Source organism: Cyrtonyx montezumae, unplaced genomic scaffold, assembly GCF_038088225.1.
Source record: "Cyrtonyx montezumae isolate F1298 unplaced genomic scaffold, pur_monq_1.0 scaffold_7, whole genome shotgun sequence".
Lineage (NCBI taxonomy): Eukaryota > Metazoa > Chordata > Aves > Galliformes > Odontophoridae > Cyrtonyx > Cyrtonyx montezumae.
Window position 1 is genome coordinate 34,649,270 of NW_027072078.1, and position 25,902 is coordinate 34,675,171.

The 25,902-nt window shown below is 50.8% G+C and overlaps 1 protein-coding gene across 5 annotated transcripts in view; it reads left to right on the forward strand.

Annotated features, from left to right (window-relative positions):
- The window catches only part of FMNL2 (formin like 2), an 87,780-nt gene that overhangs the window by 29,715 nt on the left and 32,163 nt on the right, over positions 1 to 25,902 (forward strand). For all 5 annotated transcript variants that reach the window (XM_065750841.1, XM_065750840.1, XM_065750838.1 and 2 more), the window contains exons 2-6: positions 10,439 to 10,522; positions 14,142 to 14,222; positions 17,344 to 17,420; positions 18,774 to 18,857; positions 20,196 to 20,348. In XM_065750841.1, coding sequence (XP_065606913.1) covers positions 10,439 to 10,522; positions 14,142 to 14,222; positions 17,344 to 17,420; positions 18,774 to 18,857; positions 20,196 to 20,348 — 479 coding nt within the window. The remainder of the gene's footprint in view (positions 1 to 10,438; positions 10,523 to 14,141; positions 14,223 to 17,343; positions 17,421 to 18,773; positions 18,858 to 20,195; positions 20,349 to 25,902) is intronic.

Below are 25,902 nucleotides of genomic sequence, written 5' to 3' on the forward strand. Positions count from 1 at the left end.
TGCTCAGCCCTGTTGGCCCTCTGGAAACCCACAGGGTAGGATGAAGGTGAGCTGAGGAGCAGAGCGTCTCCCAGCATCTCTGGTGCTTCAAACCTTCAGAACAGAACTTCACGCTGCTTCCAAGGAAGGAAAAATCTTCTGGATGTTTCTGTTGTTATCAGGCTCGGTAAAGATTTATACAGTAATGTTGTGAAAGCTCCCAACTCCAGTTCGGAGATGCAGTCGAACTTCCCCAGCTTTTATGTGACTTCGAGCCTGAGGTTTTGAGCTGAATCCCCTGATCTCTGACCAGAGGTGAAGTGCAGGTTTGGACCATCCCTCGACACCCCATCCTCAGCACCGGTGCTGCATGTCATACCTGTTTATTCCAAGGAAGTACAGCAGGAGCTGCTGCTGTTTGTGCAGAAGATGCTGGCTGCGGAGGGCTGCCTTGCCACCTCTGTGCTTCGTTCTGACCAGGACTCAACTGTGTAGGTTGGGTAAATCTTAGAAAAGTAAATCTTAGAAAGCTTTCACCCAGTCTGTCTGTGCCTTTTTGAGCAGGGTGTGAGGGTGCTGTGGTGTGGTGCCATGCAGCACTGTCAGCACCTTTAGTCCAACCCAGTATTCCCCTTTGGTGTGAAACAGCACCTGTGGGACTGCTGCTGCACCTTGTCCTGCTTCTGCTTTCAGAGCCTGATGGCATTCAGGCTGAGCATATATCAGGAGGGGCTTCTCTAAGAGCAGTTGGCAGCACGGGGGCAGTGCAGGGAGGATCCTGCCTTTAGTGACTGCAGAGACCTGGCTAGTAGTGTCTCTGACCTCTGTGGATGGGGGCACTGAGATGTGGGCATGCAGTGGTGCGTGGGTGCGGGGAGGGGTATTTTCCCCCTTGCCATCTCCAGGAGTGGATGCAGGCTGCTTGCTGCTGGAGTACAGCTCTGGCTCTGGGATCTCCCTGCTGGGGTGCAGGGGCTGCAACCACCCTCACAGTACAGAAGTGTCCTTTTTTCTTCCCTTTTTTATCCCTTTTTGTACTGGATTCTCCTCCACCTCTTGGAGTCTGGGCCCCGTCCTGTGCAAGCCTGCACTCCTCCCCACACACAGCAAAAGGCTTTGCAGATTCGAGCAGCAATTTGCATGTGCTGCTTGCTCGTACTAATACTTCCTGGTGAGTTGTTGCTTTAAGGAGGAAAAAATAGATGTAACTAGATCCCCTGAATCCCTCTAATAAATACCAGATGTGCTTCCATGAGAAATTCAGGTTTCCTGCTCAGCGGCCGGTCCCTCCTTTTGCTCTGTGGTCCCAGGCAGGATTCATCCTGCTCGCAGCTCAGTGATGCTGCCCGAGAGCCTCGGCTCATCCTCATGCAGTGCCATGCCTGGTGTCTGTGTGAGTGTTTAACCCAGTTCCCATCCAGCGTGGGAAGCTGCGGGGAGTCAGGGCTCAAGTGCACGGTGGCCCAAAGGGCTCTGGCTCTGGCTGCATGCAACTTGGACATTAAAAGGACAGAATGTCACTCGTGCTTGGCGATGCCTTTTCGTGTAGGTGCCTCTTGGTGTGTGCAGCAGGCTGTGTGTGTGGGAAATAAACGTGCCTCCAGGTGAGTGCGTGATGCAGCATGCAACAGGGGCTAAAACGTGCTCATTAGCTGAAGAGAGCCCCTTGGTAAATCCTGTTCTTGGGCATCCCTGTGCCCGCAGCCTGTGACTCCAGGCTCATCTGAGACACCTCTGCTAATGGTGCTGGCGTTAATGGGGGTTAATCAAAAGAGCATTACTGCTTAATTTGGGGCTCTTAATGAACGGCAGAGCCTTTGGAGAGGAATTAGGTAGCTTAGCCTTCTTTTCTTCTTCTTTTGTTGATATTTACAGTGTCAAGGTCGTAACAGGAGGACTAGAGCAGCGGCAGGGGAGGGGTGAGCTGTTTGCTGTTGGCCTGAGACAGTGCTTCCTAGGAAAGCCAATCTCATTCCTCCCGTATGTCCTGTCTGGATCTGATGGTGCAGGCACTAAACAAAGCCATCCAGCATCTCTCCAGTCACAGTGGGTAACCTGCCTTCCAGCACCGGCTCCACAAGTGCCCCGTGTGCCCTGGTCGGTGCAGCCAGCCCTGCTCTGCCCCATACCTGTGGGGGTTGCTCCAGGCAGAGGTGCTGCTGGCAGGCTCTTGCACATTTATGGATGCTCCAATTCAAGTTTATCAACATACATCAAAGGGATTTTTGATGAAAGACAAGGTTCTTCTGTTTACTGAGCTGTGAAAATCACGAGGCGGATATCTTGGTGAAAGATCTCTGAGATGAGAAGATTAAATTAGAAGTGTATTTGTGGATAAACAAAGGCCATTGTAGTATGTGTGTTATCATCAGGTGAGAAAACCTGCGGGAACCAGGAATAAAGACGACCCTGGAAGTGTGACTGGAGCCAGAGAGAAATTACTCCTCAGACCCAGTGTGAACCTCCCCTGGTGCAACCTGGGGCCATCACCTCTCGTCTCATCGCTACACCCACTGGAGTGGGTGTGCCACGACCTACCCTGTGTACAGCACAGTGCCTTCCCAGGGAGAGCTCCCTACTGAGCACACAACACACGCTTAACTACTCGTGCATGGCATGTGCAGCTTCAGTGACTCTGGTGTGTGCTGGAAACGTCAGCGTGCTGATCATAAGCAGAAGCCCAGGAAGTGTGGTTAGGGCTTTATTTGGAAAAAGCAACCTGGTAGAAGCTTTTATGGAGAAGCTTTTATGGGTCTGACATTGAACTTTAGGGCTGGTTTTGGGATGGCCGCAGTAAAAGTGTTTAAAGAATAACCAAACCTGTGCAGTCGCTCAGTTGCTGCATGTCTCCCAAGGGGGTTTTGTCCCATGTTTCAAAGCTTGGAAGAGTTTCTGAATTGCTGTGAGGATTTTGGTGCCTGGCTCCAACTCTCTGCGTCCAGATTTTGGGAGGAAAACCAAACAGAGTGCTGCTGGGCCAAGGGATGTGGCTGTACACACAGGGATGCACAGCAGGGAGACTGATAGTGCTGCCCGTGCTGAGAAGAGCATCCTGGGGCTGCAGGGGTGATGCTCATGTGGGATAAGTGGGGAAGGTTCACACTTGGGAAATCTCCATTTCCTTGGCCCAAAGCTGGGGACAGTGCAGTGCCTTCAGTCACCAGCTGAGCTCTGTTTGCTATGGGAGCTATTCATGTAGCAGTAAAGCATAGAGCTGTGGAATCATTCAGATTGGAGAAGCCCTCTCAGATCCCCAGTCCAACCCCCACCCACCCCACCGTGCCCACTGCCCACATCCCTCAGTGCCACATCCCCATGGCTCTGGGACACCCCTGGGGACAGTGACCCCCACTCCCTGTGCAGCTGTGCTGGTGCCTGACCACTCTTTGAGGAGGAAATATTTCCTGATATCCAACCCCAAAGCTCAAAACAGTGTTTGAGACATGTGTAGTACACGGAGACAACTCATGATGGTGAGTGAGCTGGGAGGCAGATGGGGAGGACAGTGGGAGCTTTTCAGTGAAGGTTACCTGGCTGTGGTCGTGGGGGAGGACAGCCTGTGGCTATCAGGAAGGTAATGGGCTTTGTTCACGGTGCTGTCTTTTTGCAGTCAATTATATTTCCCAAATTAGGACAAAATAATGCGAGTGAAAATGAGTCCAACCCCCTCCCAAGCAGCTCCCCAGCCAGGGTTGCACAGATAGGTGTCCAGGTGGGTCTCATCCACCAGCACCCTCAGCTCCCTCTCCTCAGAGCTCCTCTCCAGCAGCTCATCCCCAACCTGTACCTGTGCATGCAGTTATTCCTCCCTAGGTGGAGCAGGAGATGGAGCAGCCTGACTGCGTGAGGAGGTTCTGGTTATGGCTGGAAAGTCACACGTCTGTGGTTTGCTTTGGCTGTACGCCTCTCCTGTTGGGCGCAGTGGTGCTGGCAGTAGTTAGACCTGTAAATATTTTCAGTATAAACCGGAGTTTATAGCACGCCTGTAAAAATTCACATGGGTTTGGAGCCTGGCATATGGGAGCCTTCTCTTGTGTTTACATTTTTCAGCGTAACAAACTTTCAGATAAATTGCTCTCACAGTTCGTCAAGTACTTGAATGCAGAAAAGAGGAGGTAAATAGTTTGCAGTGTTTAAGAGGTGCTCATCACTTCTGGTTGTTTTGCTGTTCGTAGAGCTTTGTTTGCTTAGTCTAAAGCACCAAGCACACCTCGTGGAGTTGCTGATCCTCCTGAGCTCTGGCTTTCTGACGCTGAGATCTTGTGTACAAACGGAGTTATTTAAGTGCCAGAACACATGCCTTGGCCCAGCACACACAGTGGTTTGTTGGTGAGCATCTCCTGTAGCTGATGGGCACAGGTCACAGGCCCTGGGAGCCCTGGGGTGGGTCCTGCACCTGAAGGAGCAGCCCAGGTAGTCCCAGATGGGTCACTTGTGTGCTTTAAACTGTGGCAGCTAATCAGGCTGTTTTTTGATGATGTTAATTAACTGATGAGCCCAGCTCACAGCTCCCCATGCTTTGTTCTGGAGTCTGGCAGCTTTCACACGTGTTGGTGATCGGATTCTGTCCTGGGCTTTGTGTCACCTATGTGTCGTGCTGCTGCGTGTGTCCTGCTGTCACTGCTGCACCCCTCCTGCTTTCTGCGTGGGGTTGTGGTGACCTGGCTGCAGTGGTGGGTTTTGTGTGGAGCAAACGGTGAAGTGGGAAATGAATTGACCCTAGTTAGGTCCTCGCATGTGTTATTATGTAAATAAGTGAAAATCCAGAGCAGTGACACGGATCCCTGCTGGGGCTGGCCTGGCTCTGGCCTTGGTTAGGAAAGGCACCCCAGGTGCTTTTTGCTCGAGCAGATAAGCAGGAGCAGCCCTGGCCACTGCTGCTCACCCTGTGCATTTGTGTTGGGAAGACACTTCAGCTGCCTTCAAAATTCCAGTTAGGGGAAATTTCTTTAACTGCTCTTTTATATTACTGTGGTGATAAAAGTTGACCTCGCAGCTTGGCTTGGGCAGGAGCTTTGTTGGTGGCGAGGTCGGAGGTGATGCACGACAGTTATCCTCTGCAGACCTCCTCTCATCCTTAGCACCGTGGCACGGAGCAGTGCTCCAGCACTGTGGGGCATGGGGAGCATCACTCTCACTTCATCATGCTGCCTGGGTCAGCGTGGTTAATTCCTGCCCTGCACTGAGTGGTGTCGGGGCAGGGATGTGGGGCTGGGGCAGCGTGTATGGGATGGGGAGTGGTGCAGGTGCCAGCACAGAGGGGCTGCCTCAGTCCTCTCATCTGCTCCTGTGAGCCCAGTGGTCTGTTACACAGCACAGGGGTGCTTGGGAGATGAGATTTACACCTCTGGATAGAATGTGGCCTTTGAGCCGGCTGTTCTTTACAGCTGCTTTTGTGCTGAGATTGTGCAGTCCTCACGCACAGATGGCTTTTGACAGTCACTGATAGGTGCTGCTGTCCGTGATGATAATTTCTCCTTTTCAGCAGAGTAGTTGATAGGCAGCTGTTCAGTTCCACAGCTGGGTCTGCAGCGTGTGCTCCGGGGCTTTGTAGTGAGCAACGTCAGGCAGGACAGGAATCCTCTGGTTAGAGTAAAGCTTTTCTTTTCAGTGGAATCTTCATAGAGCTGATAAAAAACAATACACTGTAAGAGGAAAAGCCCGTCAGTAATTGGGAGCAGACTGTGATTGTCACACTGCTCAGCCTTCACCTTCTGTTTCGCACTGCTGTGTGCTGGCAGGGGATCAGGAAGGTGTAAACCTGCATACAGAAGGAGGTGGGTTGCTGCGGACAGTGTGTTCATCATTTCATGGCAGTGATAGAAGTAAAATAAATGTTCAACACATCTCCTCTGTGCACCTCCCAGCACATCCCAGTATACCGTGCCCAGCAGCTGGGTGCATGCTGCTGCATCCTGGCTTCTGAGATTGCTCCCAGCTCCTGGCAGATCTGAGCATAGGCTGGAGCTGGAATGTGCTTTCCCAGGCATTTCACTAAAAGCTCTTCAAATTTTGGATGATGTGGTGTGCCTTATCAGTGGTGAGTGCATTTGAATGAATGAGTAAAGTGGTGAGGCAGTAATCTGCCGGGATGGGTGAGTCAGCTGTGAGCTGGGCTCTGGAGCTTTTGCAGCGTGAAACAGTTTCTCAGTGTCGAATTAATGAGGTTTCAGCTTTTCCAAAAGCTGAAAAGTATTAGTCTGGGTCTGAATTTCTGAATGGTATAAACAGCCCTGTGGTGAGAGCAGCCGTCGCTGGCCACCAGGACGTTCGAGATGCTTCTCAGATGGAATTTCAGCAGCGAATGTCAGCAGGACCCTGCTTGGCTCACACCTCTGCTTCTGCCCCAGGGCTGCAGCTGCAGCTTCCAGTGCTTGCTGGGAGCACTGGGAAGGAGCTGGGCTCCCCAGAATGCACACAGGCTGTCTGTATGGGATCCCCATGTGTGCATCGTGAAACACATCCTGACCCTGCTCTTGTTCGTGCAGTGCTGATGCTGGTGGGAGTCTCAGTGGAGTGGTTTGAGATTCACATCTTGAAGAGCTCTCAGGATAATGTGTAATCAATATGCATGTGTTACTGCTGATAAAGCAAAGAAGCGATCTGCAGAGCAGCACAGCAGCTTCAATTGGGACCACGGAGGAGGGAGAAATGAACATCAGGTGCAGATATTTGGGGCCAGTGAGAAGTCCTGGGATGCACACAGGTGTGTAAATGAGAGTTGTGCACCGAGTGCCAGCCCTGCACGCCGATGTCTGCAGGATCAGATGCCTTGCTGGGAGCGTCTGGGTGCTGTGTGCAGGGCTTTTAGATCAAAGAATGGCTTAATAAGGAAAAAAAAAAAAGGTGGAATGAGGATCAGAACAATAAGTAGGTTTAATTTTAGCCTTGCATGGATTCCTCATAAAGTCAGCACACCCAGAATTGCCTCACTGGCCTCTAGCTTTCCTAAATAAACACACCACAGCGGGGCTGGAAAGTGAAGCCACGCAGAGTTACAGAAAGCTGTATTTTAATATTACACAGGAAAGCTAAGGGCTCCTTTACTAGCTGGATCCTGGAGTTAAATTGTAATGCTGGACCAAAGTATACAGGGCTGCCTCAGTGGGCAGGTGCTGAAGTTAGCAGCAGAGCTTCACCGACCCGCAGGGCTGCAAGGATGCCTGCTCTTTCTCAGCTGTACAGGTTGGGAGGTATGGATTTGACTTACGGCCCAATTTTGGATTTACACTGTGAGAACTCAGTGGACATTAAGAAAGCTTGAAATAGTTCAGACAGTGCCATAAAACAGTCAGTAACACAGAAAAAATGAAGGTTGCAGCTCATCGTCGTGGAGGCAGTGGAGATAAAGTTGGGAGAGCTGGAGGTGGAAGGCCACAGCCAGGGCAGTTCCCAGGTGCTGTGCTCAATGTCTGCGGGCAGTTCTGCTGCTGAGCTGGAGGGTGACCCCGAGCTGGGATGTTCCAGGTGAGGGTGGGGGGGCTTGAAGTCAAGGCTTTGATGGCGGTGGGTTAATCCACATCTAATAAGAGCAGGGATATTGCTTTAAGCCCCGCGTTGTTCTGTCAGTACTACGGTGAAGCCAAAAACGTACAAAGGTTTGCTTTCCTCTCTCTTGTGGTTGTGCAGATTGGAAATGATCCCACTCAGAGGAAAGGCAGGAGAAAGTGAGCTGGGAATTAAGCTGTGATGCCACGTCTCAGAGAGGAGCTGGTGTTAACCTGCACCATGGAGCCACTGGAGCTACACTTAAGGTTTCCTAGTGTTGAGGGTTATTTAGCAGGACTGAGGTTCAATTCTGCTGCTGCAGCTGTGGGAAGCTACCTGGATCTGTGCCTGCCCCAGGCTGCTGCTGGAAGTGCAGGGGATGCATTGCTTGCTCTGATAGATGGCAGCTCTCCCTCTGCTGCCCCTGTCCTGCTGTCCCCCAGGGTACTTGTTGAACACAAGGATGTGCTCTCTGCAATGGATGGCCATGTCCTCGGGCTTCTGGGCACGGCTGCGAGTGGGAAATGGTTTCCTGTGCTCGGAGGCTGGTGGAAAACCCTCGTGCTTTGGGATGGATGTGCTCTAATTGGCTTACTAACACACGCGGGGCCTTTGCTGGGAGCGGATGGATTAGGAGGAGCCTGTCCTGTTTGATGCTGGCACTTTAATGTCACGATTCATAAATAAAAAGGATTTAGACTTCAAGATCATAAGATTAGCAAGAAAGAGCAACAGCCTAATGCCATTAATTAGGAGCACTTATGCTTTTAAGTCACTCAAGATGCTGCCACATTTGTTTTCCTGAACAGAAAGCCTGTAAACTGTCATTACAATGAGGAATAAGTTAGAAGAAGACGAGTTCTGTCCACGCGTGGCAGCTGGAAGCACTCGGGGGACAGCAGCCGTGTGTGGGGTTGGGGTGGGCTGGGGGTACAGTGCTGCTCTGTGGCTCAGGGATGCTGCTGGGGGGACAAATTGGCTGGAGCTGGGCTTTGTCCAGTAGGTTGAATATGTATATTTCCTTGATGCGCTGCTAGTTTTATTTTTAACTCTTAGGCAATTCAATATTTTGTGGGCCTGCTAGTATTTCCCCCTGGTTTTCCATCTGCTACTGTGATTAAATGAAGTTGTAGCTTTATAGTGCCAGTCCAGAGCAAACGAAATGGAAACCTTACCTATATTACTTGGCACGTGGACAGTAGACATGAATAACTTAGGAATTTGCGGGGAAAAAGAGAAGTTATGTGTGCTTGGAGCCAGAATGCAGTCGGGAACTGGCCCCTGCAGACAGGATTGAGCTGTGGCTGCCGAGCAGAATGCCAAAGGCTTCTGAGCCAGAGCTGCGTGGAGGGGGAGGGCGGGAGGAGAAGTGGCAGTCCTGGGACTGCAGGTAGCCACGAAGTGCCACTGTGTGTGATGCCCCCAACCAGAGGAGCTGGAAGTGGTCAGGATACGCCTGAGAGTTGCTTCACTGGGTTCCAGGGAGCAGGAAATACAGATCCTGAATATGTGTGGCTAATTGTGACCAGAGCCAAAGCTGTGCAAGGAGCAGGGTCGAGCCAAGGCAGTGGAGCAGCCCACTGTGCCATAGCTGCTGGTGCAAGAGGTGCGGAGCAGAGGATGCTTAAGGCTGGAGAAGACCTCTGATATTCCCACTCCCACCATGCCCACTGCCCACATTCCTCAGGGCCACATCCCCATGGCACACCCCCAGGGATGGTGGCCCCCCACTCTATGGGCAGCTGAGACAGTGCTTGACCACTCTTTGGAGAAGGAATTCTTCCTCACATCCACCCTGACCCTCCCCTGATGCAGTGTGAGGCCATCACCTCTTCTATCACTGTTACCAGGGAGCAGAGATGACCCACACCTTGCTCCAACCTCCTTTCAAGGAGCTGGAGAGAGCAACAGGGTTCTGCAGAGCTCTCCAGGGCAGCTCCTGGTCCCAGCACCAGCTTGGGTCTGTGAGCTGATGAGGTGGGAAAGGATCACAGTGTGACAGGGCGTGCATTGCAGGTACACATTGCTTCCCCTGCAGCTTAGGCTTGGTGGGGCTCTGAAATATGTTTGCATCGTCACAGGTAAGGAATGACACTTGAAAAAGCCTCCGGAAAAATACCAAGGAGTGCGTTGAAATGATAAGCAGAATTGATAAGGTGTATGGTGAGAGACTGAGAGGGGAAGCAAGGGCAGATAGCATCACAGCCTGTAAATACTAGTGACATGACAGTGCAGATGAGCAAAGAGAAGAGTATTTCTTATCTGATAGAAAGCAGGCTTCAGGAAGAGCAACAGCAGAGTGGTGGAAAGGCTCTGTGGGAGCAGGCAGCACTCGTCCATTGGTGGAGGGGGATGAGGTCTGGTGGGAGGGCAGGTGCCTTCGTCCCAGAGTGAGGAGTGTGGGATACAGCTGGAGAGATGCTTTGTGCTCTGGCATGTGGCCTTCCTGCTGATAGGAGGCTCTGGAGACATGGTGCTTGCAGAGCTCACCCTGTGCTGTGCAGACAGCTTGGGGGAGCTGCCCAGGGGTGGGCACCACGGCTGAGCTGCACTGTGTCATGATGGACAGCAGTGCTCCCAGCTCCAGCATCACCATTAGCCAAATAGAGCTGCATGCGGTGACGTTTGAAAACCTGAACTGCTTTTGAACAGCATCCTGCTGTTAAAATAGAACAAAATGGCATTCCAGGACCCTGCCTGGGAAAAGCAGCCTTGTGCAGTGCCTCCTGTCGGCGTGCTCAGGGCTGGAAGGCTCCCACTGCATCCCAGTGCATCCCACTGCACGAAGGGCAGTGCTGGCACTTCTGGGGCCAAATGCAATGCTGAGAGGGAATGTTCCTGAGCAATGCTGTCAATGGGAATTCACATTGAACAGTGAGGCTGACTGCGGCCCTGCTGCCTCTTTTCCCCCACATCTTCCATCTCCCAAACCTGAGCCTGCTTCCTGATGCTCCTTTTTCTCTCCTCACAGAATGCCATGAACTTGCCTCCCGACAAAGCCCGGCTGCTGCGGCAGTACGACAACGAGAAGAAGTGGGAGCTCATCTGTGACCAGGTGAGGTGGTCAGGGGCTGTTGGTACACACCTCGTTACGAGCACACGCAGGGTTTGGCAGTGCAGGACCCTAGAAGGGCACCGTGCAGGAGAAGAGCATTTAGGTGGTTTCTGACACCCCAGTCTTTGGCCTCGTGCTCTGTTATTGGTAATGCACTCATGGAATCTGTGTGCAGTGGATGAGTACTCTGTAATTAAGCTGTGTGATGTCAATGAGTGATTTTGATCTGGTTGGGTGGTGGCTTTCCCCATCCTGAGCCACTGCCCCACATGGCTGTAGCTGTCACCTTCAGTGAAAGACAAATGGCGATGCAGCCTGAACTCTCCTTCACCTCCAGAGCCCAAGCAGCAGCCTGGGATTAAGCAGCACCATATGCTGAGGCATCCCTCGTGCACAGCTCTGTGTGTAGCAATTAACAGGTTGGTCTGCTGTGACAAGTGGGCAGAAACTGCATTCTTTAGAGGGAGTGAAGCATGTGAGGGGTGGGGGTGTGCGTCTGTGAGCCAGCAGCAGAATCTGCCTTAAACTTCTGAGTGATAGCTGATGAAAATGATTGATCCAGGACTCGAAGAGTGGGATGCTGCCTTGAGATGGGAGAACTGGTACCAGGATGGCAGTTTGTCAGAAAGCACAGTCGTGCTGCGAGGTTAGGAGTGTCACAATAAATAGGTTTGTGGGACACTTCCTTCATGCCATTACAGTGGCAGAGCCTGCGATGAAATCCAATTGTCAAATCCACCCTTCCCAGGGTCCCACTGTCCCAGGGGATGTGCTTAGGGCTGCAGATCTGCAATCTGCTGCAGCTGCCCCGTGTCCCTGCTGGGTGCTTGCCAGCCACTGAGGATTGGAGCAGCGTGGAGCAGGTGTCTGTAACAGCACTACAGCACAGCATATGGTGTGTGAAATATTTATATCTGTCCATGTAATTACGGTACGTGGCTGCAAACACTTCTAGAAATAGATTCTTCCTTTGTCCTTGTAAATCATCCACACTTTGCTGTGACTTCCCTGTAAGCTTGCTGCCCGCCTCTCTGGATCAGTGAACAAGAAGTACATCTAAGGAGGAGCAGAAGAATGAAACCAAGTCTGGAGGATGTGATGTGAGCAGCTGGCTTCCAGGCAGGGAGAGGAGATGATGTGCCCTGCTCTATGAGCCTAGCTGCTCCCATGGAGTTTGGTGGCCCCGCCAGCACTTTGGTCCAGCTGTGTGCATTGAAGTGTTGGGGGGCATGGATGTTGAGGGGAGAGGTTGAGAGCATCTTAGGAAGTTCTTCATTGCCCTCTAATGGCAAGCTGTGGCAGGGTGGAGATCTTGTCCTGTCCCTTGGAGGTACTGGAGGTGCGTGGAGAGAAACTAATGAAGATCTCCAAGTATGGATGAGGCATGATGGCACCTGAACTTCCTGCCCTGAGCTGCTGCTGGAGCCCTCTCCCTGCCATGCTGGGACTCCAGAGGAAGGAAGGGGCTGTTTGGCAGGCTGGTGGCCGGCGTGGAGTCACGGGGATAGTGGTGACTTCTCCTGAACTTGTGGTGCCCAAGGCATCCAGGCTGAAGGTCAGGCTGTGGGTGACTCTGAGCCCAGAAATGCTCTGTCTTGAGGTTTTGCCATCAGAAACAAACAGTGCTCCAAATAACCCTTGGAAGAAACCGCAGAGGGACCCTGAGACATGTGTTCATTGACACTGAGCTGAAATGAGCTTTAGCTGTGGTTGCTGGAGCATGTTTTTAGGAGGAGAGAAACGTTTGTGGCTGAGCCCTCCATCCTGCCAGAAGCTGCACAGTGACAGAGCGATTTGCACCAGCTTGTGCTGCCCAGCCTGGCCCAGGCATGCTTTTACACCTTTCCAAAGGGCAAATGGCACGCAGCTTTCCCAGCAGTGCCAAATTGACCCACTGAATGTTTACCTGCCCTCTGTGAGCCCTGAGCGTGGAACGAGCAGGGCTAACAATAGTAACAGATGTCACTAACACAGAAAGTGTCCTGAATGTTTTTGGAAGCAGAACATCTCTGGAAAAGCCACAATTTCCTGGTTTCAGGATAAATACATTTCCCAGATTGAGGTGAACAAGGGATGTATTGAGTTCTTAGGATTGCGTGGAAGTGGAAATGCAGGAATCCAGCAGTTCCTCCTCACTGCTGAAGTGAAGCCCCCCAGCTGTCCTTTCCATACCCACCAGAAGTGCTGAGGAAGCAGAGGAAAGGGACCGGCATCCCCCTGCATGGGGCCTGGTGATGGCTATGGGCTTCAGTCCTCCAGCCCAAATAATTCCGCTATGAGATAGTGAGCAGTGTTTATTTAATGACCTTGCTGTAGAGATTACTACACAGTAAGTACATAATTATGGCTGGTTTTAAGAAAACAAACAAACAGAAGTGTGTGCTGTCTGTGTCACAGACTGCTGGGCTTGCTTGCTGGGTCTCTTCAAGTGGTTCGTGCTGAAGACTTCAGTTATTAACCCGGTGGCTGGGAAAGCTGGTGCCACTTAGCAGATGATGCCCCGCTCCTGAATGAGAGAAGTGACTCTGAAAGAGTGTGAATTTTCCTGAGGTTTAAAGAGTGTGAAGGGGCTGAACCCTGAGGGCACAGCTCTGTGGATCCTGAGCTGTTCTGGAGATAGAAAGGCAGTGCTGAGTTCCAGGACTTGCAGCTTGGCCTATCCACCAGTGAAGGTGCATGGGAAGCAGTGCTGTTATAATGCAGGGCAGAAACGTCTGCTTTCTGTCTTAAGGAGCCATGCCCCGGGGCTCCTGGACCCTGGGATGGATTTGTGAGTCAGTTTTTTCTCTCTGAATGTGATAAATGGCTTTTTTTTACAGTGAGTAGCAAGATAATAACAGGAACAAATTTGGTGTTCAGACAGTGCGCTCTGGTGCTGGCAGCAGCATGCTCCTTGGTAGGAAACAACGTCCAGATAATACAGGCAGAATTGAATCCTGACCTCGTATGTGGGGGTTTCAAGTATCAGTTACAGAGCACAAAGCTGCAGCACCAGGAGGAAATTGTTATGAGGCCTTTCCTCAAGGGAAAGGGCAGAACAGTTTATAATTCTTCCAGAATGCAAATAGTATCAGAAGCTTTGGTAATGCTCTTACCAGGTCTGGACACAGCGTGCTCCTTGCAGACTAACTCGTGTTTCACTGCAGCTCCACAGAGCTGGGGAGATGAGGGAGAGCAGTGGGTGGTGTGCACTTGAAGGGCAGGGAGATGGGACTGGGCTCTGTTTGGTGATGCCTTTCCATCCAGCATGGGCAAGCATTCGTTCCTCCAGCACTTCTCTTGCCCTCCATGCTCCTGCTGAACAGAGGCTTTGCAGTCCCAGGTGTGTTTGTTTGTGTCTGTAACTGGAATTCAAAACTGTAATCTAATATGTAAGCCATATTTTTATGCATCCAATGTGAATATCAAATGTCAGACAATCAAGATACATGTAAATACCGTTTATTTGCATGATTATGGTATATGTGTAGATTATATGTGAGTACAGGGTATGTACATATATATTTATAGTGTGTCTGCTGTTTAAATATGTACATGTATGCATGCACTTCATACATATCATGAGTAAATACTGAAAAAGTTATAAGATGGTTGATGTTTATTCTTATATCCTTTTCAGGAAAGGTTCCAAGTGAAGAATCCCCCGCACACGTACATCCAGAAGCTGAAGGGCTATCTGGACCCAGCTGTCACCAGGAAGGTGAGGAGCATCCTGTTTCCCCCTGGCTGTCCCTTGTTCCTGCACGAGGAGCTCCTGGGGTCCTGATTCCTTCCTGCCTTTGTGTGCAGGGCCCCCATGGTGCCCTCAGAAAAGTCCTGGAGTTGTAACAAAATGCTGAGGCAGAGGGAGGTTGGAAAGACACTGTGGCTTTTGTGGCTTAGAAAGCAGAGCAGATGTTGCAAAGAAGAGGGCCATCTGACAACATGAAGCTAATTGTTTTAAGATCTTTAGCTCCAACGAACAGTCTGACAAATTGTCACTGAGCTGTGCTCCAGGTCTGGCTTCCCATGTGGGCAGTGCTGGTGGCAGATAAATCCCGTGTCAGTGGCACTGCTCTCACCCTGTGGTGAGGATGCTGCAGCTCTGTGTCTTGTTCTGTGGGCATGCACATGAAAGGACTGCACGCAGAGCTCACCTGCAGCTGCCACAGCCATCAGAGAGCTCCATCTGTACCTCTGTGTAACGTATCTCCAGAGCTGGCTGCTTCTGACACTTTTGCACCACTCCTCTGGGCTTACTAATAGACTCCAGGGTTTCAGAAGAGCATAAATTCACATGCAGTTCAGAGGACCATCACTGAACCTTTGGTATTCGCTCCCGTGTCAGCTCATATCCTGTGCTGTGTTACAACAGCCCAAAGAGAAAGCAGTAGGGCAAGCAGTTCCTGCCGTGGGCAGGCTCTGTGTGCTGCCCCGACAATCACTGCTCTGTGTGGCTGTGCAATTAGCTGAGCTGGGTGCCCTGTGGTAAGATGTGCATCCTGGCACGCCGCTGGGGCCAGGGCTGGCTGGAAGGGCAGCAGTGCACCCTGCTCTGCAGGCACAGGAGGTGGGCACCCTGCCCCCGCTGCCCGCACCCTCCTTGTGCCTGTCCTGGGAGCTGTGCTAATGTCTTCCGACAGTGCTCCTCTTGTTGCAGGCTGCCACAAGGAGCAGGAAACCATTTAGGAGGAAACCTTGAAATGTGCCCGCAGCTGGTTATGTGGGGTTTGTTTTGTTTTGGTTTTTAATCAGAACAGGGGGCTTTGTGTTTTTCTCCTGCAGGGTTTTTGAAATTCGTTTAGTGTTTGGCTTTGCTCTGTGGTGAGTCCCTGAGCACACATTGAAGCCTTTCTTATCCTAATGCTGCTCTGAGAGTCCCATGACAAATGAAAAAACTGAAGGAGCCTAAAAATAACTGCATTGAGTGTCTCCCTTTTGTTGTGTTGTTCCGTACCAGCAGCAGCCTTTCCTCAGCTGGGGCCACGAGTCGGAAAGGTTTCTGAGAGAAGCTGTGGGCACACTCTGGCTGTGGTGGGGAGGGCTCAGGTTACCCCGTTATTGCTGTCTTATTGCTGTCGTTGGGGCTGGGTCAGTGCTCTTGCTGATAACTCCCAGCATGGCCAAGAGAAGGTCGCTCCTGGCACTGCCGTTATGTGCACGCTTGGGGTGGTCTTCGGGACCCTGACGACTTGCCAGGAAAGCAGTGGCTTTCCATCTGAGCTGAGGTTGGAAGCAGAAAACTTGAAGTGTGGAGATAGAGATGTTAGAAGAAATGGCAATTTGGCAGCTTCTAGGGGACAGTAAGGAGCTGAGGCACTTAACTGCTCTGTTGTGGCTGCAGAATGCATGGCATTGAGCTGCCTGTTTCTGCTGTGCCTTCCTACCTCGGCTCCTATCTGTGTCTCCTCCTACGTTGCTATTTTACCCTTAATGCCAGAGATGTCAGGTTTTACTGCCTGTGGTTGCGTTGTATCAGCTCTCTGCAAGAGGAGGCATTGGGTTTTTGTACTCTGAGCTTATTACCTGAGGTGCAGAGAAACCTGAGGTCTGATCTCAACCATCTGTTTCAGAGTGAAAATGAACAGTGCCCCATGTCCACCAGGGCCTCACAGCGGCACACTCATTTTGGGCTGCCCATGGTTTTCTAAGCCCAGTAAGCCACTAAACCCAGTAGGCCAAAGCCCTCGTGAAAGGAGCTGCTGGTAACCTTCATAAGCTATCAAGGCAAGGCAGGTCCTGGCCCTTCACCATTCCCACCTCAGTCCATCTACTCCTGAAGACAATTCAGGGCATGGTCTGTGGAGCATCACTGTGTCCTGAGAGCTGATAAAACTGCCAGCCTTTCCCAGCACATCGCATCTGTGTGAGCACTAATGATGGCCAGGTCGGTTTGTAAACGCTGCAGTTCCAAGGTGATGCCCATCATCCGTCCGCTTCAATTCTTGCTCACTTCTGCTATTCACATGAAAGGGAATTCAGCAGAACAACTGTTCTGGGTTAATGTATATGGACGGGTCAGGGTAAGTCAGAGAAAGGCCCTGTCATCATGGGGCTTGTTTTGGTACGCTCCCGAGTGCAGGGAGCACAAAGCAGGAAGAAGAACACAGGTATTCCCCAGCTGGGAGAAGAGCAGGACTGCCGTGCACTGAGTCAGCCCTGCTGCAACCCTTCAGAGATTAGGGAGCCCACTTGGCTTGGGATGAGGCATTTAAATGTGTTTAGAGGTCCTCTGCCTCCCCAGTGCCTGCTGTGAACCTAGGGCTCCTTCTGCATCGCTGCTCCCACGTGGAGGTGACACCGAGCATCTTTGTGCTGTGTTGCTGCCCAGCATTTCACTGCTGCCATTTGGAGGCCTCCTTCCAGCTTCTGACTTTGCAGATGCTATTTTGTGTGCACGAATTATTACAGTGTGCAGATGGGAGCTGTGTGTGTTTTGTTAGTTTGCTAATGATCCAGAAATTGTGGCATTTTTTTTTGGGTATAGGTGCAGAGCTGCAGCAACAAGATTAGAGCACAGGGCTGAGAGCGAAGTCCAGGCACTGCAGTTCTCAGTGGATATTGAAACAAAGCTTGTACTGTAAAGAAATGTGTATTTTTTCTGCAGGGTTTCCATTTTCTTAATCCTGGAAACTCAAAAGTGTGCACAGGACCAGAAGTTATTTCTCTGAATTTGTTTTTGTTGACTGCCTGGCTATTGTTGTTGCATTCCTGAGGATTTAGAGGGTTCTCGGCTTACCCCAATGTTTTATTTGTTCAATCTGTGCCGTATGAGATGCTGATATTTTTAACAGCGTCGTGGGAGTCTTAAGAGCTATTTTTGCCTCCTTGCTCTGTTACAGAAATTCAGGAGACGAGTCCAAGAGTCTACTCAAGTACTCCGAGAACTGGAAATTTCTTTGCGGACAAACCACATTGGGTAAGAATGACGCCCTGTGCTCTCGTTGGGTTTACATCTGCTAGTGGATGTCCTCCAGAGAGATCTCTCTGCATGCTGAGCAGAGAGAGCACGCGTTAGTCGGTGGGCCCTGGGATGGGATAGCTGCTCGGGGGGGGGAATTCAGCCCTGATCCTTTTGTGCTGGGGTTAATGCACATCTCTGTTAGGCCATGAAAAGATTGCAGCCAACTTCTGCTCACCCTTGGTAACTCAGAGCAGGAGAGTGAGAGTAACTGGGTCTAGAATAGTAATAGCATTGCAGCTATATGTAATATACATGTACACATACATATAAAACGTGCTGGTTTATGGCTTTGAAACAATGCAGTTTGTGAAGCCTGGCCATAAGTAATGCTGCCAGTATTTTGCTTTCCCAAAGCAGAAAATTCTTCTCAAATAGCAGAAGTGAAAGAATCACGGGGTCGCCAGACTTTATCGAGAGGTCATCTCAGTAGCATTTCTCCTGGCTGGTTGCATCCAGGCTCAGGGTCTCACCACAAGAAGCCTCAGTGTGTCAGCTGTATGGTTTATTTGATTTCTGTGCTGTGATCCCAGTGTGTTCCCAGCCAACTTACACCCATTTTACAGGATGCTGCCCTCACCGCAAGGCACGAGGGCATTTGTGGCACCCCGGGTTGGCTTCTGCTTTGCTTCCCTCCTTCTCCAGCACAGTGGGTTCCTCACCAGAGATGTGCAGATCCCAAGTGAGACAATGTGAGGCTTTGTGGTGGCTCCCTGGCATGCAGGAGGAGCCCACGTGGTGCACCAGCTCAGTGACGGGGACTGGCAAGAGCAACATTTATTCATCTTGCTCACCTGGCTGGAGGATATGTTGCAAAACATGTGTTAAAGAGCTGCCAGGTTGTTTATTTTAGCACATAAAAAGCCAAAGATTGGAAGCCTGAAGACTGGAAGTAACAAGCCCATATTGTGTTGGGCTGCAGGAGCCAACCCAGCTACAGCTTAGTCCCCCCAGGCTCCCTTCCTGCTGCTGGGGCTCACAGCTCCTGCACAGCCTGGGTTTGCCCTCAGGTGGGTGGGATTTCAAACCTACCTTGACATGTTCACGTTTCTGAAAGCTTTGGAAAGGAATCTTTTTTTTTTCCTGAATTTCAGATTCATTTGTATAGTTGGCACACTTAAATTTACAGCCATAGGTCACAACTTTTTAAAAAGAGAAGGCAAAATTAGTGTTAAAATCTGACCCTGTCTGCCACTGCTCCTCCGTGGCTGTCTTTGCTGCAATGGACGTGTCTCCACTTTCCCTGAGAAGAATTGCAGTAATTGCACCACCCCAGTGAAGTGCTCTGATGTGTCCTGATTTTTCTAACAGGTGGGTCAGGGAGTTCTTGAATGAAGAAAACAAAGGCCTGGATGTACTGGTGGAGTACTTGTCATTTGCACAGTATGCAGTCACGTAAGTAAGGCTTGCCCCTGCTGGGGTTTTAAGGTCCCTTCCAAACCAAGCCATCCCATGGTTCTGTGAGCTTTAAGCTCCTTCCAGCCCAATCACTCTATGGTCTGTGGTCTTTAAGGTCCCATCCAACACAAGCCATTCCATGGTTCTGTGATGATATTTAAGGTCATTTAAGTTCAACGTGGATCTTAGCTTTGGAGCCACATCCCCACCCCAACCACTTCCCACTTTGCCATTCTGACACCCAGCCAGCTAGCAGTTGGATTTAGTTGTTTAGGTAATAGATGATTAAATATACTCTGCTAAAACAAATCAGGAGAAAATCTGTTTTTGTTAGTCATTAGATCACATGGTTTGAAGTAGATGCTTACATGAGGAGCGTGTGCAACCTGGGCTGGGGAGCTGCTTTGGCAGGGGGTTGGACTCAGTGATCTCTAGAGGTCCCTTCCAACCCCTACAATCCTGTGATCTGTTCTTTGTGTGCGCACACATTTTCCTTTCAATGAGTTGGAGCAACATATATTATTAAAAAATAGTATAAAAATAAGTGATGAATAAAAGATACTGTTGTAATTGGGAACTTGAGCAGAGTGGTGGTTAATTTATAAAACGATGCCACCACACAGAAATGAGATTTTTGGTGGAGCTGCAGTAAAATTATGGGGAAAATTATATGTTTTAAAATGTCTCTAACACTGGAAAATACTGCACAGCAAGAAGATGTGTTCCTAACATTATACGAACGTGCACAAGTTAGCCTGCTGGGTTTTTTCCCTCTCTAACACGGTAAACATGAGTAATAACCCCAAGAACTGGAAAGGGAATGAGCAGTTGTTCCTTGCAATAGCAGTACAGTGGGCACTGAGTCAGAAACCAGGGACAGTGTGCAGTGATGATGGTAATGCATCGCGTATGCTGGGATGCTGGCAGGGGCCGACGGGCTGCTGTGAGTGCTCCCTTACACAGCAGGGGAGGAAACTGCTTTGAAGACGTATCCATTTATCAGAATAGAATGGAGACAACTCAGAGCATTCTTCCTCTCTCCTTCAAGGCAAGGCTGTTCAGCTGCAGAGTTTATTTGACTCTGAAGTACAGTAACGCATGGCTGTTTGGTCCTTCTGAGCTGTGCTTAGCTTCCCCCTTTGGCTGAATTTGCTGCAGTGTGGATTTGAAGCTCGCTCTGAACTGCAGCTGGAAGGAAATCAGTCGGCATCGCTTTCTTCCTTTCTTTTCATCATCTTTTGGGACCTGCAAAATCCGCAGATGTTGAACAGGAAGGAAAACGCTATGTGCATCTTTGCTGTCTAACCCAGCTCCAAACGTTTCCACTTCCTTTAGGTTTGACTTTGAAAGCTTGGAGAACAACGTGGAAAACTCGATGGACAAGTCCAAGCCCTGGAGCCGGTCGATCGAGGACCTGCACAGGGGCAGCAATTTGCCCTCTCCAGTTGGCAGCAGTGCGTCGCGCTCCGGCAGGCACTCCACGCTGCGGTAAGGCACCGAGTGCCCCATGTCCATGGGGCTTTCCAGTGAGGCTGGCTCTCATCTTCCCTCTTTGCACAGTGGAGGTTTGGCGTATGTAGCGAACGTGTCATTGCAGTGATGGTTTTGAAGTGGAGAGAAGTGCTAGCACAGGGCAGCGCTGCAGCTATTGGGGAAGTTAGATGAGTGGTGCTGCCTCTGTTTCCAGCGGCCTCATGGTTTAAGGATGCACATTCGTTTCCATCAGGTCTGATGTGTCTTGCCCAGAGGAAGCACTTACTGCTCTCCAGTGAGTATGTCAGGCTTTCCATGGGCCCAGCCAGGCTGGAGCTGTGACCTGCTGCCTCATTCAATGAGAGCTCATCCAACAGCATATCCATTCCATTCTGCACTGAATGGGGTTTATTTGTTAAAGGTCTTTTCCATCCTTCAAGCCTTCTGCTAACTCCAGCACCACCTCACGCCTCACTTTGAAGCCTCCCTTTCTGAATATTTGTGGAGTGGACGGCAGTCAGCTCTGTTACAGAACTTCATGTCCTTACAATCCTTCACTCCTACAAACCAGACTAACTAGCATCTGTAGCAGCACAGTTTGTTGGAGGCAGTGCTCAGAGTGCTGGATGGCACTGTCTCTGTGCATGTTCTGACTGTTTTGGCTTTTGTAGAGCTTTGTTCCATGGTGCTGTGTGCACAAAGGAGTCCTGCAGAGATGGAAGCACTGAGTGGATTTTTGCTGCCTTCCAGCCCAAGCTCGGCTTTGGTTTGTCAGTGCTAACATGGGCTGCTGCCCATAGCTGAATGGTGGTGGGTGTGGTATCTGGGAGGTATCAAAAGCATCAGGGAGAAAGCAGAGAGGACAAGGCAGGCACACAGTGCTGGCAAAAGGGTGTGGGCTGTGGAGTGCAGTAGAATCAGTTGAGCTGGGTTTTTGTAATGGTGCGAAGGTGATTTCAGTGTTGGTGTGCTTTGATTTTTACCTCCTTCAAGAGATAAGGCCTTATGTTTGCAGGAGGATGCCTGATGCCATGCTCTGTCTTTGGGAGGCATGTCAGTGATTAGTTGTGCCAGAAACATGTGTCAGCTGTATGTTACGTGTCTCTTACATTTTTTCTCTTCATTCCCTTCCACCCTTTTTTCACATCCCCCTCTTACCCTTTTTTATTTTCCATTTCCACACCCCCTTCCTCACATCCTCTTTTTCTCTCTCTCTTCCCTTTTTTCTTTCCCTCTTCTACCTCCCTCCCTGACCCCCCCTTCTGCTATCCCTGGTCCTCCTGCCATCACGTGCCATCAGCATGGTCTCTCTGCCCGAGCAGCTTCAGCTCAAACACCACCAGAGCTGCTTTTCTTCCGGCTGCCTGTGGAGCGGCTTCGCTTGGCGCTCTGCTGATGGGGCCTCGAGCCAGAAAACCTTGTAAGTGCCAGGGTGAGGTGACACCACATGGGGCTGCCCTGTGTGTGGGGCCCTGTGCTGCTCCCGTGCCGTATAACCCCATACTTGCACTGTGTGGGAGCAGCCCTGAGTGCTGCAGAGCCTCAGCCTGCACGCTGCGTGCTTATTGCATTATAGCTTCCCACTGTAGTCTGCTTCCGTAGAGTGGGCTTAGCTAGAAGGAAATAACGTGTGTTTTACTTCGAAACGAGGTATTAGTTTGCTTGCAGCCTTGCAAAAAGTCTTAGTTTTATACCCGAGACACCTAGCCTTAATCGTTAACGTTTTAAATAGAGCTGTTGCTGGAGTGCTGCCTCACCCCTTGACATGGTGTGGGCAGGGGCAGATAGCCAGGCCACAGTGCCCCTCTGCAAAACGCAGGGTGTGCTGTGCCTTGTGCCAGGTGCCCTGTGCCAGGTGCCTTGTGCCAGGTGCCATGCAGCACAGCCCTCCTGGAGCCCTCTCACCCATCCCATTGCAGGGCTGGCTCTCTGTTTTCAGTCTGTACCTTTTCTTGACTTCCCGGAGCTCTCGTTAGCAGTGCTAGACCTTGCCATTTCCCTGCTCCGTGTTTCCTTGGCAACTGAGATATATTTTTTTTAAGAAGAGGCACAGGGATTTGGGAGGCAAACACCAAAATGAGGGCAGGAGGAGGAAAAGGGGGATGAATCTTTGGGGATTTTGTTGCTGCTTTTTGGGAAGGAAAGGAGCGGTACTTTGACATGAGAGTCAGACTTTCCTTTTGGATTAATATTCATTCAGACTTAGTAATGTCCCAGCCCATTAGAAATTCCCTTTCTTCTGAGTCAGATATTTCAGTTCTTATGTGGATTCAATTCAGAAACTTCGTTGTTTTTTTTTTAATCCAAAAATAGGCTTTGAGCTTTGAGCCTACTCAAAAATTGGACTCCCCTTTGGCACTGCCGCACGTTTGCATTTGGATGCTGCCATTAACGCTGTGCAGCTGCATCCCTGTGTCAGGCTGTGTGCAGTGCTGCTGGCACTGCAGCTGGGGAGGGAGGGGGAGAGCAAAGCAGGCTGTCTCAATTGCTTTTCTGGCTTTTTCAAGGCAGCAGAGTTCTCTGCAGCTTTCCTGATTCTGACTTTCCAGGATTCTGACGGATGAGACAAAGATTGGAGGCTCAGGGTCGTTCGTTCCCTTCACTTCTGTAGCTCATCCCCTGCGTGGAGGTCCCCTCGGAGCTGCTGAAGGTGGCAGCAGCTTGGTTTGAGCTGTGTGCACGCTGACCGTGCTGGGAAGGGCTTCACTTGGAGCATCCCCATTTGTGTAGGTGTTTTAGTGAGCTGTATGTGGGCCTGCAGTGTCCACGTGAGCTGTTCTGCGCTCTCACATGTTGCATTTCAGTACAGCTGATGAACTAGCTCTTCCAGAGCAGCCCTGGGCGAGGAGGAGGACCTTGCACTGTGTTTCAGCTCACCTCCAGCCTCTCCTGGCAGTGTTGCTCCTGCGTGGCCGCAGTGTCCCTCTCGGGAGCTCTGGGTCCCAGCACAGCCCGGCCCTGTCCCACTGCCCAGCCTGGCACCACGAGCTGTGACATGGCCTCATGCAGTTGGGTTTCTGCTGCTGCTGTTTTCAGAAGTAGAGTTTTCTAGTTCTCCCTTAAAGGAGGAGCAGAGAAAACAAAAGTGGAGCCATCTGAATTGAATTACCAGAATAAACACGCTCTCGGTGACGCATCTCTGACCTGCAGCAGGCAGGAAATCAGAAGCAGCAGCTCGCCCAGATGCTTGATGTTCACTAGCAAGAAGTGGAATAAAGGCAGGAACAGATCATCCACGCCGTGCAAAGGGAGTGGTGGGACTACTGCTGGCTGTCCTGACCGGGGAGGGAGCAGGCACGGGGTGTTGCAGTTAGCATTTTCTGTCTGCACTGGAATGTTTTCTCAGCTCTCAATTGCAGATTGCATGGGAGCAGGAGGGTGGCTTTGGTGGGCACTGGACTGGAAAGGCCATGATGCAGCTTTGTGCTCAGTTCTCGTGGCTGGGGGAGCTCCCCACTTGTTAGATGTGTGAAAGCACTCTTAAACTGGGGGAGTTGGAGCAGCAGAGTTGGAGGGAGCATCTTTCTTCTTGATATAGATCTCATTGCTCTGCTGATTAAAATTTAAACAAAAGGAACGTATGCAGCCCTTAAGCCACTATAGCACACAGCTCTGTACGACTGCAAAGAGCTTTCTGTCTTTTTATTGAGGCACTTTGCATATTTATTGAGATGCCTGTGGAAGTGGTGTGATGTGCTCACATGTTGTGCAGCTGTGCTGACACCCAACACTTACAGGCATGTCAGGAGACTGTCACCTGAACGGTGTTCCTCCGAGTACAGGTGTAGGTAAACCTTCCTTAGCTCTACTCCTCGTGGCGTGGGTTGAAGGGCACATCTCATCCATCTGGAGGGGATTGCACTGGAGGATCTGCAGTCCCTTCCAAGCCCTGTGATTCTGTGATATGGTGAAACGGTGCTTGAGGTTTTCCTGTGTCGGTCCTGGAGTGTGTTGTGGCTTTGGGGACGGGCAGAAGGCAGGGCCCATAGCAGCACCCTGTGTGCCCCTCCTGCAGCACACAGCTGGGGCTCCTTTACTGTCCCTGATCCCACAAGGAGCAGGGGCACAAAGCATCCGAGCACCCCGGTGATTGGGATGAGAAGATGAGAGGTAACAGCCTCAAGTTGCAATGGGAGAGGTTTGGGTTGGGTATTAGGAAACATTCCTTCTCCAAAGAGCAGTCAGGTGCTGGCACAGCTGCCCAGGGAGTGGGGGTCACCATCCCTGAGCCACGGGGATGTGGCACTGAGGGACATGGGCAGTGGTGGTTGGGGATCTGAGAGGGCTTTTCCAACCTTAACAATCCTGTTATGGGAAATGCTGCAGGCAGCTTGGTGCCTTCCCTGACACAGGAGGGAGTGAGCAGTGGGGTAAAGCCAGCGCCTGTGGGGGTTGTTCACCAAGTCCCAAGGTACTCAGATCTTCCCTGTACTGATCCCCTGTTCCCAGCTCTGCCTCCCCCGTGCCTTTGCTGGGCTCCTTGGGACTCACTGGGGCTCAGGCAAAATTGGGTCAAATTTCCCACAAACCCAAATCATTCTGGAGCGCCGTGAGCTGATTTATGCATTCATATCTATGGGAAACTCAAAAAAGCTGTTTGAATTCTGCTTTGAATTTTGGGGTTTCTTTCATGTCAGGGCTGCTGGGGATTGAAAGCAAAGCATGGGCACAGCTCTGTGCAGGCTGGGCTGGTTCTGCGCCGAGCCAAAGCTGCCTGTGCTTCCCCTCTCCTGCCCTGTTACTTCTTATTCCTGTATTTATTATTAACCTTGACTATTATTAATAGGAATGACGTTAATCATTGATTTTAAGGCTGCACTTCTTTTCTAAGCAAAATGAGTGGCATGAATGAAGCAAGTAAGCGCACAGCAGCGTTGGCAGTAAGTGGATTGCTTCTCTCCTGCTACATTCTTCCATCCCCAGCAGTTCAGGTTTCATTCTCCCAACCTAAGGGTGATTATCTGTCAGCCCATCCTGTGTTCATAGCTCCCAATGGCTTTTTCCTTGGTGAATCAGCCCAAGTGCTTTGGTGGTGCTCTGTGGAGCTGTACAGTGAGCAGGTTTGCTTTCATCCCATATCACCTGGGGATTGCATCTGATGCCACATGGTTCCCACCTTAACAAGCTGTAAGGACAGCTCGCTCCCCAGGCAGAGAAACCCAAATCAGAGCTCGGCTTGTCCTGCTTTGGAACATGTTTGCAGCTGTGCTTTGGGTCACTGCTGGGTACCAGCATCGCTTCATTTACACCGAAGTTGGGGCGGTGCTCACAGCGAGGGATACTGTAATCCCTACATTTTTTCCCATATCCAACACAAGAGATGCCTTCCTTTTTGAAAGGGCAGAGGTGATGACCTCATGTTGTGCCAGGGGAGGGTCAGGTTGGGTAGTAGGAAATACTTCTCCAAAGAGCAATAAGACACAGGCACAGCTGCACAGGAAGGGGGTGTCACTATCCCTGAAGGCGTTCCAGAGCTGTGGGGATGTGGCACTGAGGGATGTGGGCAGTGGGCATGGACTGGGAGCTGGGTTTGGCCTTGGGGGTCCTAGACAGCTATTCCAGCCTTAGT